The sequence below is a fragment of the Charadrius vociferus genome, unplaced genomic scaffold, assembly GCF_000708025.1.
Source record: "Charadrius vociferus isolate BGI_N301 unplaced genomic scaffold, ASM70802v2 scaffold2359, whole genome shotgun sequence".
Taxonomy (NCBI): Eukaryota; Metazoa; Chordata; class Aves; order Charadriiformes; family Charadriidae; genus Charadrius; species Charadrius vociferus.
In genome coordinates this window covers 88,669-102,702 of record NW_009650033.1, presented here as the reverse complement: position 1 = coordinate 102,702, position 14,034 = coordinate 88,669, and the positions used below count along the sequence as shown (strand labels likewise).

The window sequence follows — 14,034 nt, the reverse complement described above, 5'->3', positions numbered from 1 at the left end:
CCCGCAGACGGGGCCTCCTGCCCCTCTTTGATGTCCAACGCTTTCTGCCCAACGCAACCCGCCTCTGGCACCGCTGGGGTTAACAGCTTTCAGCCTCGCTGCACGCAACCGCGCTTTGCTTTCCCTCTCATGAGTTAAATAACCCCGCGGCTATTTCCGACGCCAGAGCGGAGCAAAGCAGTAAGGTTTGAAGCGGGAGTAGGGCGAACGAAGCGCGCGGGGGTCCGCGGCGGCGGAGCGGCACGTCCGCATCCCCGCGGAGAACGCGATGAGCCTCCAGCCGGCAGAGCGGCATCTGCGGGGGCTGCGGCTCCCGGCACACCCCACGCCACGGCACTACCCCGTGAGACGGCTCCCCGCAAGCCTCGTCCGTGCGTACGCTACGGCGAAGGGGTAAAACCCTACAAGAAGGTCTCCTAGAGACAGGCAGGCGACATTCACGGACGCGTCCCGGTGCATATTGAAGCAATTTAAAGTGTTTCGCTTTAAATCCTGTCCAGGCTGGATGCGTAACGGCCGAGCAGAGCGCAGCAGGAGAAGGTTGAGGAGGTGAGGGTTTAGGAGCTCCCTGCTCTTACAGCAACGCTGCGACCCACATTTCTCAATCCCTAAAGCTCTTATGCTCCGCCACTGCAGAAAAACGGCGGAGGAAAACCCCACGCCACTAGCCCACGGCTTGCAGGATCATCTTTGGTCCTCTAAAAGGCGGGTTCGTCCCCTTTACAACTGCGCCCTTTCCCTCTCCTCGGGGAGAAGGGAGCTGCGGCGTCGCGTTCCGGGTCATCCAAAGACTGGCAGAGTCCAGGAGCCGGGCAAGGCAGGACCAAGCGTTTCTACCATCAGGAAAAAGGCCTTTAAGCGCAAAGCCATCTCTGTCCCAGGAAAAGCAGCAGTGCGGTACGCTACTTTGCGGGTTCCCTCCAAGGAGAAGCCACTGCGGAAGGGCACTGTCCTACGCTAACAGGAACGGGAGCGGAGCGGCAGGAGAGAGAGCACGGACCGGCTCAGAGAGCAGAGACGCTGTTTGTTTTCAGCCCAATTACCTTGCTGCACATATTGTCTTTACTGCAGTTCCTGTTATCCTTGTCTGTTGCTTCCTCCTCCACCTTTACAAGGGGAAAAAAATAAAAAGGGTATAAATAAAAACGCAGAGCTGGGGGGAGGACGGGAGGAGACTGACCAGCTGGTGTTGGAGCGGCCGGGAGAGCATCGGGACGGGATCCGGGGCGCTCCAGGCACGTCGGACACGGGGAGCTACAGAGGAGCTGGGATTTGGAGAATAAGGCAGGCAGCCCATGCGGGCAGCTTCCACGCGTGGGACAAAACGAGAGCCACAAAGATTTGTTCTGACACGGGACAGAGACGTCACCTCCAGCTGGGACGCAGACCCCAGAGCCGCGTTCCTCAGCTCTGCGCATGGCAACGCTGGGCGCTTTAGGAAGCCGAACCGTGTAACCGCTATGGAGCCTCTCATCCCCCCGCCGCGAGGCTCAGGGCCGGGACAGAGCGGGTTTGGGCTCTGGGGGGCTCCTGACCGCTGCTCCTGCAATCGTCCACCGGGTAAAGGGGCTGAGCTGGGACTCTGCAGACGCTGGAGCACAGCCCAGCACCAGGACGTCTCCTCGCTGCCTGCCGGTCTCCGGCTGCTCGTGGCAGGGTCAGCTTCCCCCCCTGAAGCTAAGGCAAGCCAAGAATCCCGTTGTCTTATTTCCTGGAGAAGTCTTCCAGGTTTATGCTCCTCCATCCCGCCGTTACGCCCTCCAGCGAGCACGGCTGCCACGGTCCAGCCCCTGCGCTCTCCAACACGCCTCCCGCACGCAGCACGGTGCCACGCCTGGCCCCCAGCCACACCGAGGACGCGCACCAACACCCCCGCCGCGGGCCAATAGCCGGCAGAGAGGAGGAAACTTCCAGGTGAGCAAAGGGGGAGGCATCGTTCCCATTTCGGAGCGGGCAGCTGCAGGGCAGTTTTTTCCTGGATCACCATTTCAGACCCGCCGCGTTTAAGCCCCGTTTCAGGTACCCAAATCCATCGCCTGGCCGAAACAAGCCATCAGCGGGAACCAGAGGGCCGATACCAACAGCACTGATCAGATCAAAGGCAACAAAAGAGGATCCAACCTCCAACAGCTGCTTATCTCTGACCCGGCGAGGGAGAGCGACCTCTCTGGCTCAGCGGACACACGGGATGGCAATTCGGGAGCCACACACAGCGTGAACCCGGGACAGCGCACCCCGGGGCCGGTCGACCAAGCTGAGCGCAGGCGGCTTTTCTGGCTGCCCTCCGCCTCCTCCCCGCAAGCGAAGCTGACGGGAGCAGTCCCTGGGGAACAACAGACGTGGGGCAACCCCAAGGAGGAGCAGCAGATGGACGCGGGGTGACAAAACGTCTCCCTCAGGTGGGAAGAGGGGACAGGGGAAGCACAGCAGCGGGGACGGAGGCAGGGCGGGCAGGCGCGCGTGCATCTCCCCACCCGGGGCTCGGAGCCAGGTCTGAGCGGAGCTTCGACGGGAGAGGGCTGAGCAGACACCTCAGGCCGGGATTCAGGACAAAAAAAATAAAATAATAATCCCCAAACCTCCCCGAGCTTCTCGGCAGCTTTTCGCCGCAGGATCTCACAACCCTTTCTGAATAATTCAGCAACCCGCAGAATCTCTCCGGAGGACGGACGTTCTGCCATCTGCGTTCAGCAGCAGACACCGGGCAGCGACCGGCCGCAGCCGCGCAGCCTGGGAACTGGTCGTCCCGGTCAGTCACGCCTGCACGAGGCTTTCCCAGCACCGGGAGCTCCTCGCTCTAGCTGCAACGTGAAACACCCTCCACCGACAGAGCCCAGACCTGCGGAAGCCAGCCCGTTGGCCCCCGCGCTCCCTGGAGACCTGCTATCACTCCTCTCCGCGCCCGATTACTCCCCGTCCAAGCTGCTGTTAGGGACCAGGCAGAAACTCTTGCCGCTGAAAGCCGCCAGGAAAAGGCGAAGGCGTTTCCCTGCGGTTACAGGTTCTTACCTCCTTCCTCCACTTGAGCTCGCAGAAAACCCGTTCGAAGCACTCGTGCATGTAGTTGAACTGCAAAGAGAAAGCAGGCATCGCTCAGAGGGGAGAGGCAGCCCCGAGAGCCGCCCTGGCTTCCAGCCCGGGCTCTGGCACCCGTCGCCCGCCCAGAGCTCCCTGAGCTGCGGGCTCCTCCTGGTGGCCACCGGCCCCTGCGTCTCCTCCCACCCCAAAAGCTGGAGCACCGAGTGCTCCTCCGGCCTTCCAGAGGGAAAAGAAGCAGGCTCTGGGCTTCTCCTTCGCAAATCCGCAAAGAACAGGGGTACTTACGTAGGGGGTGAAGATTTTAACCCATCGGGGTTTCTTCTCTCCTCGTGCGTATTCAAAACAAAATGCCATTCCCTCTTCGTCCGTGTCCCACCGCTGCATTTCGTCCCATTCGAACGCTATTACCTGGTTCTGAGGGAAGAGGAAAAAGGCGGGTGAGGCCAGCGCGCTGCGAGGACGGGCAGGTTTACGGCAGATCAGGCGGCAAAAGCGCCGCCACGCGAAGGGGGAGCGAGGACGCCTGGGACAGCCTTGCCGCAGAGAACGGTACGAGCTGAGAAAGCGGCTGCGGAAACCCTCGTGGAGCAGCCAGGTAAACCCCTGTGCTCCCAACCACTGCCGAAATCCCTCCGGAGTCCTCTCAGCAGCAGTGCTGAGCCCCCGGAGCTTCGGGGACACGGCTCCCTGTCCCTAGAGCGCAGGGAGGCGGAGGGCAGGGGCTGAGCCCCCCTTACCTCCAGCTGCCCCTCCTCTGTGCAGGCGTGGAGTTTAAAGTGCTTAATGCTGATGGCTGTGATCACATGTCCCTTCCGCCGAGAGTCACAGGAGCAATGGGGGAAGATGATCTCGTTGTAACCCTCGCACGTCCGCAACATGTTTAAATACTGCGGAGAGAAAGCCGCTGGTGTTAGCTTGCTCGGAGGAAGGGGAGCCCTGCGTCCACTGCTCCCCACACCGCCCCCGGGGAAGTCCCTGCCTTCAGCCCGGCCCAGAGGCTGCATCCCTCCGAAGGAAACCGAACCGCCGCAGGCAGCGGGGCTGTGCCAGGGGGAGGGAGGAGACCCCTCCGGCCCCTCACTTCCCCTCCCCAACCCCCGGATCCATCCAGGTACGGATAAACACAGAGGTCCTCACAGCCTCGGATGCCAAAAGCCCCTTCCAGGAGCGTTGGCGCAGCCGGAGTCGCCGACCAGCGCGACCGTGCTCCCCCGGGAGGGGTACGGACCTGAGCGAAGAGCTAAAGCAGTCCCGGGACCGAAATCACCGCTGTGGCCAGAGCCACCCCCGGACCACTACAGGCTGAAGGTGAGACCAGAAGAAGCTGTCGGGCAGACGCGGGATCCGCCTTTCACAGAGTCCTTCGATGCAAACGCTACAACTCATGAAAAGGCCCAAAGAGGTATTTTGGCCATTTCTTTTTTTCCCCCCCGAGCGTAGCACGGACAAAGCAGCACCGTGAGGGCACCGGAGCAGTGTCGGGAGCTCAGGGTCACAGCTCGGGATGTGGCAGAAGCCCGGAGCTTCTCCAGGGGCTGGTGCTCCAGAGCCCCGCGACCCCGCGCTGCACGAGGAAGGGTTATGCAGGACAGAACTACAACAAAGTCTGAAGTGACTTTTTAACCAAGGAAAAAGCCGCATCTAGACCGGGGGAAGGGGCCAAATCCTCAAGCACTGGTCCAGGCAGGACCCTTAATTACATGGGGGGAGGTAGAGGATGAAGTGCTTTGACTTCACAGGCTCTCCGGGACACAGACATTGTCTTCTTGTCCTCCTGCTACACCGGGGCCCTACTGCATGTCGGGGTGTGTCTATATATGGTGGGATATACCCTTTCCAAAGATTCAGATCTTTCTTTGGTCCTTAGAAAGCCACCGAGAGGAGCAGAAACAAAACAGCCATGAGATAACCCACAGGAGGAAGTGTCTGTTTACTAATCCTGAACATTAGTTAATGGTTAACCTCCTTGGTTTAGCATTCCAGGTGACGCCTCCAGGCTCAACCTGGAGACAGTCCCCCAGCAGGGACCCCTCGGAGCTACCGCAGCCAGACCAGCTCTGGGGAAGGTCTGAGCCCCGACCAAGAGCAGCCAAGCCGGAGGAGGAGATCCCAAGGCCAGTGCTCTTGGAGAGCTGCCCTGGAGAAGGCAGGCAGGGCGCAGGGAGCCAGGCAGAGGGCAGCCTGCCTTCACACGGACCCCGAGCAGCGCAGGAAGTTATTTACAAGTCAGATTCTTCTGCTGTTTGATCTCCCAGCCGAGCTCAGGCCATCCCCTTCGCCCCCCACCTCCATGCCAGGCGGGCTCCTCCAGCCGCCCCAAGCCCCAGGCGTTTCGCTGGGCAAAGGGATAAGAGGGAGAAAATCCCTGACCGGACAGCGAGCTCTGACACAGGATTTGAGATTTGGGAAGACTTCTGCTGGACAAAAGAAAAAGAAACCGAAGCACCGAGGGGGCAGCAACGCGCACTACGCGCTGGCCGGGACCCACCGCTCCCCCGGCCAGCCCAGCACCGCCGTCCCAGACACAGTCTGAGGCAGAGAGAGACCTTTCCCTCTCGATTACCAGGAAGGAGCCGTCCCCGAAGCGCTGCAGGTGAAGGATTGCTACGCACCACGTTAAGCACCTCACCTTTCAACACCAGCAGTAACCCGCAAGGTTTTATCGCTGCCCTGTTTGGAGCCGAGTCAACGGGTGATGCTGCCAAGGACAAGCTGCGGCGGGAACGCGGCGGGCCCGAGCGGCGGTTTTGGTTCGTGCAGCAGCCTCCCCCCGGGCAGGGCCCAGCCCCTGCGCGTCTGCACGCCCGGCCAACCCCTCCTGCGCTAAGCCCACACCCCCACAGCTCTCCAGGGTTATCGCTTTCCAGGAAAGATGTGTTTTTCCAGGCTCTGCGCATAGAACGGTTTGGGTTGGAAGGAGCCTTTGAAGATCATCTCGTTCCCCCCACTGCCCTGGGCAGGGCCACCTCCCCCCAGCCCAGGTTGCCCTGAGCCCCGTCCAACCTGGCCTTGACCACCTCCAGGGATGGGGCAGCCACAGCTTCTCGGGGCAACCTGGGCCAGTGTCTCCTTTCCAGACAGCGCTGCAAAGAGGACAGGCAGGATAACTCACCATGACCATCTTTCTCTGCTCACACAGCTTCTGTAACTGGTAGGACTTCTCCTCTGCTTTGATGTAGCCTTTCTTGACATCATCAACAGCCTAAACAGGAACAGGGAAAGGAAACCCAGGGGGTCAGACTAGAGGACTCTGAGTCACAACGCTTTGCTTTCCCTGGCGGGCCCTGAGGCTGCTTTGAACAGCCGCCCAAATTCACAGCCCCAGAAGGCGACCGACGTCCCCAGAGAGGCAGAGGGACGGAGAGGCTCAGAGAGGTGGTTCTTCGCACTCACTGACTCCTGCCACGAGCCGCTGACTGCCCCGGGGGAGCATACAGATGCCACAGCATCTGGGCGGACTCTGGAAGAACGTCCCCTGGCAAAAAAGGATGGATCTGGAAAAGCCGGTACCCGGAATCCTGCTTTTGCCTTCAGGCACAGGCAAGGACAGGCTGGCACGACCCTTCCACTCCACGCACAGCCACAGCCGCCTCCAGCAGAGCGGTGCTGGCTTTTACCCACTGCGCTGCCGGAGCCTTGGCAGGAAAATGTGTTTTTCCTTCAGGACTGAGCAGGTACACAGCCCCTTCCCTTCACTCCTCAGCTGCACACCCCAGCAAGGGCTCCCGCTCCCCGCAGAGGGGCTTGTAAAGCTGCCAGCCAGTAAAGATCCAGTCTAGGAGATCAAAGAATCTGACAACTACGGGTTTTATTTCAGTTTGTACCAGAGGCTGGTACAGGCTCAGTTCAGAGAGCGCTGGGACAGCGTTTTTGGTGGTTGAGAGCGAGCAGGATTCATCTGACTGAACTTTGCAGATATCTACCTCTGAGCTGGTCAGCCCAGACCGGCTTTATACAGGCAATGGGAGAACGTGGCTCTTCTCGGACTCACTTCATCCCAGAGAATCTGCATAAAGCGAAATCGCAGGCAGGAACGTCCCCTTTCCTTCAGGTGAACAGGGAGAAGTCTGCTCCCCACCTTCACTGACAACACGCAGAACGGAGGAAAAGAGAATCCGACCCAAGGGGGATCCTTCTCGCGTGCCCCGGGAAGGCACCTTCCCGCAGCGAGAGCGGCCGGAGTCCTGCCGCCCAGCCCGACTGCCACGCGGCCACAAGCTCGCCACAGCACCGCCGACGCGCCCGGCCATGGACTTTACTCCTTGAAGCCGCCCAAGCGGGGCTGGCCCTCAACCTCACACGCTGTTGCCAGCACGCCAGAGGACGCTTTGGGAGCCGGGTGCTTGTGTTGCCTTACCTCCAGTAAGAAATCACAGCTCGTGGGCACCTACCTGATGGAAGAAGTAGGTGACTGCCAGGTCATTGTCATTGAGAAGAACCTCCTCCTCTGTAGTGAAGAGCCATTTTCGGATGGTCAGGCACGTTCCCGGCACGGCCGAGGTGTAGTTTTGCACGTAGAGTTTGTGGGGGAATTCATTGGGCGCCAGTTTGCGCACTGGAAAAAGCACGAGAGACGGAGGTAAGCGCACAGCCCCAGTGGGTGTCCTGTGCCGGTCACAGCAGCACCCGGTACTCCTCAAAAACGGACTGCAAACCCGCTGGCAGAGGCAGGTCCGCGATGCCAACAGTTTTACAGGAGACGGGTGATCGTGGCTGCCCCAGGGTCAGCACCTGAACGCAAACCCAGCCTGTTCTGTGAGATGAGTCACTTGAGGAGGGTTTTGAGCAGCTAAAAATTGCCCCTGCCGTTCAGCCAGAATCCTGCGAGTGTGAGGAACAGCCCTGGAAATCTTTCCTACAAGGCACAGTTTGCCGTAACAACAGGATGAGTTTGAGGCGTACAGAGATGACAACCCAGAAACGAAGGTACCCAGCTGGGAACGAGAACTACGCTTGGCTTAAAACCCAGCACAGGGGAAAAAACAAAACACAACCCAACCACTACACCCATTTTGTGGTGTGACCGCGACATTCTGGCCTCTCTACAGCTTCAGCGAACCCGACGTGAAGCCGGGTGAAACCAGAGACCGCTGCGGCCAGGGATGTGAACAGCAGCCAGGAGACCCCAGCGCGTGCTCAGCTGGAAGGACGGCAATTACTTAAGTGCCAAAACGATTGCCCATAATCCCACAGTCAAGCTTCAAATACCATCAAGATTTAACCGCGGAAGGAGAGATGAGAAAAGCTACAGTGCAGCTTGCAGCACATCCCCTCCGGGGTCTGGGCATCACCCCACACCTCCGTGCGCACAGGGCGAGTGCGCCCTCGATTCTCTTTCCTTTCCAGCAAAGGAAAAGGCAAAAATCCACCCCAAGCCGCTGCCAGTGCTCCCCTTCTAGAGACGGCTGCGTTGCAGTGACGCTGCCCGCTTTTCCTAAGCTCCCTGGACCCTTTGAACTAAAGTAAAATGCATCTCTTGGTTTAACAAAAAGCTCGTCTCCTTGAACTGTTTAAGAAAGGGAAAGTCAAGCGGCAGGGAAAAAAAGCCATCAAACTTGGAGGGCTCCTCATTACGCGCTGTGCTTGCCCGACTCCCCCCGGGGGCTTCGGATTTTGCAGAGATAAGACCTAAAGCAGAGTGCCGCCGGGCTCTGCTCGCGCTGCGCAGCCTTCTCCTCAGTCGCTCGCTCGTCAGCACCGAGGGGATTAAAAGACTTACCAAAGGAGTGATTGATCACTTCAAACAAGGCGAAGTAGTTTGCGGTAATACTGTCCATTCCGACTTTCGCAGCCACAGCCTAAAGAGAAACCGAAGGGGAAAAGGGGGTGAGCAGAACAGGAGGCAGCGGCTGTCCGTCCCGCTCCGGAGCAAGGCTGCCTTCATCCAGCCTGCTCCCAGGTATTCGCTAACCCGAGGTGTTAGTCACCACGGAAAACCTGAATTTCACTCTTCCAGTAAAGCCAGATGTTTTCTTAAGCAAGACTCCCCTGCTCTCACCTTCCTGTAAACTGCTCTAGATTTTACGTGCCACCATGGCTGACAATTAGGCCGTCTTTCCTTATGATGCCTCCAGCTCCAGTTCCCAAAGAAGAGGCGCACACACCTCCCCGGGAGCATTCTCCAACGACGCTGCGCTCCTGCACGCTGGTACCACAGTCAAAACTCAGAGACGTCGGTGGAGGTGACGTGAAGTTCAGCGGGCTGTGTCCCCAACGCGGGGGCGACCGTACCCCACATCCCATCTGCAGGACTCCGCCTGAGAGCCAGCTCTTTCGCAACCCTCGGGCTCCCTCCCTTGCAGCAACAGTTTTAGTTCCCCTTTCAAAAGGGATCTCCCCCACATCATCTTATTGCCCCTAATCCATTCACAGCTTCCACTTTTCCTCCCGCAGTGCTGGCTGAAGTCAGTTGTCCTTAGTTTTGCGCTTAAAGCACTGGGCCTCCGGCCGCTCGCAGACCGTCTCCTGGCCAGAGGGTTCCCCAAAGAGGTCACTCCCCCTAACACTCAGCTCGCTGTCCCAGCCAGACTCCTGCCTTGGCCGCAGACAGCTCTTGGATCCAACTCCTCCACCGCAGCCCCTGCAAGCCACAACACACAATCTGTCTAGTGCTTAGAGCCACCCGCCGGCTTTAAGATATTATCAGTGAAAATTAATTCAGCGATGACTCTTGTCCTTGCAGCCAAGCCTGCCGGCGAAAACGCTGCTTCAGCACGGCGTAAGGCTGGAGCTCTCTCGCGTCCCGGTCCTCTCTGCTACAGCAACCCAGCATCACTGATGCCCACCTGCACTCGAGAGGAGCAAGCGGGTGCCCACGGGGTCTTGGTTAACACCGAAACACGTTAATCTTCCAGTGGAGGCAAGAAAAGAAGGAGCTCACCTGGTACACCTGGTCTGTAGTGCTGTTCTTTTTGACTCTGACTGTCACTGTTGTTATATCTGGTAACGCTACTCGGAGCTCCACGTCTGAGACGCCGTTGTAATTCTGCAGGAGGCAAGAAGAGAGGACAAAAATGAGCACCACACGAACTGAGCCCCGAGCTCTATAGACTATTTATTGCCTCGCGCTGGCTAATTAGAACGGTCATTTTAACAACCAGCTGGTCTGCAAGCCTCAAGAACCCCATTCCAGTCTGCACCGGGGAAATTCTAAAAGCAGGAAGATGCGAGCTCTGCTCCGAGACAGGAAGCTGAGCAAACCGCTTCAGACCACGACGGGGTAGGATTTTCCATCCACGGGTTTGCCAGTGGAGAGCGAGAGAAACCTCTGGGACACGGCAACTTAACGCCCCGTGGAAAGGTTGGAAAAGGAACAACAGTGGAAGGGCAGACAGCAACTCAAATCTCAGGAGGAGCCAGGCAGACAGACTGGTATTCAGAGCGCCTGTTGCCTTTCTGGCCGAAGGTTGACAAACACAAACAGCTCACGAACGCGAAGCTATGGGCTGCCACCGGCACAGAAAACAGCAGGGAAGTCAGCGAACGCATTTGCTGCTGGGTCTGCCCTCGCCAGGGTACGTGCACACCTCCGAGAGCAGCAGCAAAGCTGCTCTTCGCTGCTGCTACGGAGAAAAGGTTCCCTACGTGCAATGGCAGACAGCAAACCGCAGCCGCGATTTTTTGCCGTGGTTTTCTATTCAACCAGCAGAGGCTTTGGCAGGGAACTCCGATCCAGTTGTACCAAACATTTACGGCCTCTGTACCAGGAACGGTCACGGTGGAGCCTCAGCGCTGTCGCCTGCGTGCCTACCTCGTCCGACTCCGACAGGAACTCCTGCATGATGTCGCTCTCCCCAATGACACGTATCGAACACACTGCAGGACAGAGAGCGACAGGGTCAGTGGGGTGCCCGGGGGAAGGGGGAGACTTCCCCTCCCAGCGCCCACCCAAAGGCGACCTGGAAATAACAACTGCCTGTGCCGCGGGCAGCGGGAAACAAAGGTGATATCTCCAGCCCGGAAAAAACCTTCTCAAAGCAAACGCTTTCCGGGCTGTATCAGGTGTCCTGGCACGAAGACTGATCCAGCCTGAATCCCCGACAATAGCAAGCGAACAGCCGTGTTGAGTAACTCCCCGAGATACTCCCCGCGGGTGAAATCCAGGCCCCAGGCACACGGCCAACAGACTACACTTAAAAGCGGGCAAGAATTTCATAAATTGTTCTTTTGCCTCTTTAAAAAAAAAAAAAAAAAAGTTAAAAAGTTATTCCAGAGGGACTGAAACTATTTGGGAATTTAGACCAAGTTCAGCAAATAATTTGGACCCGAACTGTATCATGTTGCCTCTAAGATGCAACCAGTCTGCCCCTTCCTCCAGCCAGCTGGTACCCGAGGAAGACGGCGAAGGAGCTGGGCAAGGCAGGGCTGAGATCCCCGCGGGGTGGGGAAAACCTGACCCGTGTCCGTCCCACGGGAAGAAGGGGCTCCGCTCCCAGACACCGGGTAAGGGAAGAGGCCGGGAAGCTCCTGCAAACTAACCGGGCTGCTCCAGGCAACTAAGGAACGCACGCAGCACCACGGGACGAGGGGTCGCTGCGCCCCAAATCCCCTCTACGGCTGCGATCTCTCAGCCAGGCAGCCTGACACGGAGATAAGGTGTTGCGTTCACTTTCCCATCATCTGAACTAAAGGAAACTCCTGCTGCCGGCGTTACCGTGCTGATTGGAAAGGACCAAAGCGTTCTGCCGTGAGCAAGCTCAGGTCGTTGCGGGCTGAGCCGAGCTCCCCTGACAAGAACGGCCTCCCCGCTCCGAGGCTTCCCTCCTCCGCCTCCTCCCTGCACTCCCTCACCTCCAGGCTACTGGCGAGCAATACGACACTAGAAATAAAAGCTCGTTGCACGTTAAAAAAAACTAATTATACATTTTGTTAGCGGAAGTGCGCTGCAAGCCGGTAACACACGCATCATTAACCGTGGCAAGTCTGAGCTCCCTCTCACCACTTCAGCCGTAAAATCCAATCCAGCTACAAACGAGCTTCTCTCCCTCAAACGAGCTTCTTTCCCTCACAGGTAAACAAATCCCCGTGAAGTTCTGGACCACCCGCGGAAGGCTGTACCCTGAGGATTTGTTTCCCCGCTTGCGAGGGAGGCAGCGCACAGCTCCCAGCTCAGTACCTTTCTCCAGGTACTCCTCCAGCCCTCGCCGCCGGCTGTCCAGCTGCTGCTCCGACAAAGAGAACGGCCACTTTCCTGGGAGACGTGGAAAAGTGAAGTTGGCAAATTCCCGTTTCAGGTTCTGGTGCAGGATGGCAAACTCCCGGTACCGCTTCGAGCAGAGCTGGCGGCCCGCCATGTAAACGTTGTAGACCTGCAGGGAGGAGAAGAGGCTCACTGCGGGGAGAAAAGCTTTCCAAATCCAAACTGGTGCAACTCTGCCTTCCCGGACCCACAGGCAGCGCAAGACTGAGTAAGGAGAGTTTGAGCTAGAATGAGAAACTGGTACGAACAGTTAAATACATCACGGCCGATCCTTGGAGCTGGGGGATGTCCCCCAGCTACTACCTCCATCCGACAGCAGCAGGATCAGCACGGGTTCAAGGCGCCTTTATACTCCAAAAGGAGAGGAAAAACACCCAAATGCTTTACGGGAGACCCTGAGCCCCAACGCAGCCATCACAGCGTTCACCTGCATCATCTCCTGCGTGCAGGAGGGTCCCCGACACGCACCAACCCACCACCAGACAGATGCCACAGCAATACCGTGCTGACCGCAGCAGCTGTTTTCGTCAACAAGAGCCTCATCACCTTCCAGATGTGCTTGACGCTACTGCTGGATTGCCAGCCTGCTGCAGAATTGAGCCTCACGTTGCAGCCAAAGCCCCGGAGCTTTGGATTCAGGTTCACGGCTGCTTTCCCAGACACACAGAGGTCCCAAACGGTGGTTTGTGTCCGGACACAGCCCCTGGCAGCCGTCAGGCACCAACCGTGGGGCAGATCCCCGGGGAGAAGCAGCATTATGTCTCTTTAGGAGCACCCCACGTTAACGAGTTTCTTTGCTATGAGCGCACTCTTCCAGTTTCATTCTGGACACCGTTAAGGAAATAGGACTCTGGTCCCAAACAGGGGAAACCCGGAGCAGAGCTACAGTCGCGGGACGTTTCTCAGCACTGGGATGCTCTTCAGGGAATTCCCTTCCCGTTCATTAACCAGCCGCCTCCATTTTTAAAGCCAATCTGCTCCGTCTCGCAGGCAAGTTAAACAAGCTCTTATCTAGGCACTGCTAATATGCCCTCAGTGATAAGGAGGTCCCAAACAGCAGCGTTACCTTAATTAGCTTCACACAAGGAAAGGGACGCAGCGGGGAACAGCGTAGGTTCATGCATTTTGATGTTGCACAAGGGAAGCGTTTGCAACCACAACCCTTCCTCTGGAGGAGAGCATCACCCTCCACCGTCCTCCCCAAGCCAGAGGGCTGACAGAGCACGGAGGAGGACTCCGGCACACGGCACATGCCGCAGACGCACCGAGGGCGGCTTCAGCAGCGTTCGGAAGACTCAAAACCCCAACCTGCTGCCCAGATGAGGGCCCGCAGTGGTCCCAGCTCGCTCCCCCTCTGCCTCTGCGCTCCAGACACCTGCCCGACAACCTTCACGAGGGGAAAGCACTCCACCAAACCCACAGCTTTTTCCTTAAAAAGAAGCAGGCGTTCAACGCTTCCAGCATCACCTGGGGAGAAGGCGCCAGGACGGGGCCAGATCCGAAGAGCAGCAGCTACTGTGTGCCCAGAGAAGAGGCTCCCTTTGATTCTCCCCCACCGCGCTTCTCCGGGTTCTAGGACCCTTTTTCTCCCCCCCCTCATACGGCACACCTGATCCGATGGCGCACCAGATCCGCCAGCGTCCTGCCAGGGCTGGGAGAACAGCGTGCAGGGAGAGCACGCGCTCCCCGTGAGGCCACGGATCCACAAGGATCCCATCTGACCCCTTCAGAGACACGCGCCAGGGTGACACGTTGAAGTGATGCGCTTTGCACGGGAGCCTGACTCTTGCGGCGAG

General features: G+C 58.4%; 1 protein-coding gene across 1 annotated transcript in view; it reads right to left on the bottom strand.

Moving 5' to 3' along the window:
• The window catches only part of SNX27 (sorting nexin family member 27), a 22,350-nt gene that overhangs the window by 2,825 nt on the left and 5,491 nt on the right, over window positions 1-14,034 (bottom strand). Inside the window, exons 4-13 of the mRNA XM_009891686.1 lie at window positions 12,155-12,347; window positions 10,790-10,854; window positions 9,920-10,024; window positions 8,759-8,837; window positions 7,431-7,594; window positions 6,152-6,241; window positions 3,777-3,926; window positions 3,325-3,453; window positions 3,010-3,069; window positions 1,044-1,106 (exon numbers count right to left, since the gene is read on the bottom strand). Coding sequence (XP_009889988.1) covers window positions 1,044-1,106; window positions 3,010-3,069; window positions 3,325-3,453; window positions 3,777-3,926; window positions 6,152-6,241; window positions 7,431-7,594; window positions 8,759-8,837; window positions 9,920-10,024; window positions 10,790-10,854; window positions 12,155-12,347 — 1,098 coding nt within the window. The remainder of the gene's footprint in view (window positions 1-1,043; window positions 1,107-3,009; window positions 3,070-3,324; window positions 3,454-3,776; window positions 3,927-6,151; window positions 6,242-7,430; window positions 7,595-8,758; window positions 8,838-9,919; window positions 10,025-10,789; window positions 10,855-12,154; window positions 12,348-14,034) is intronic.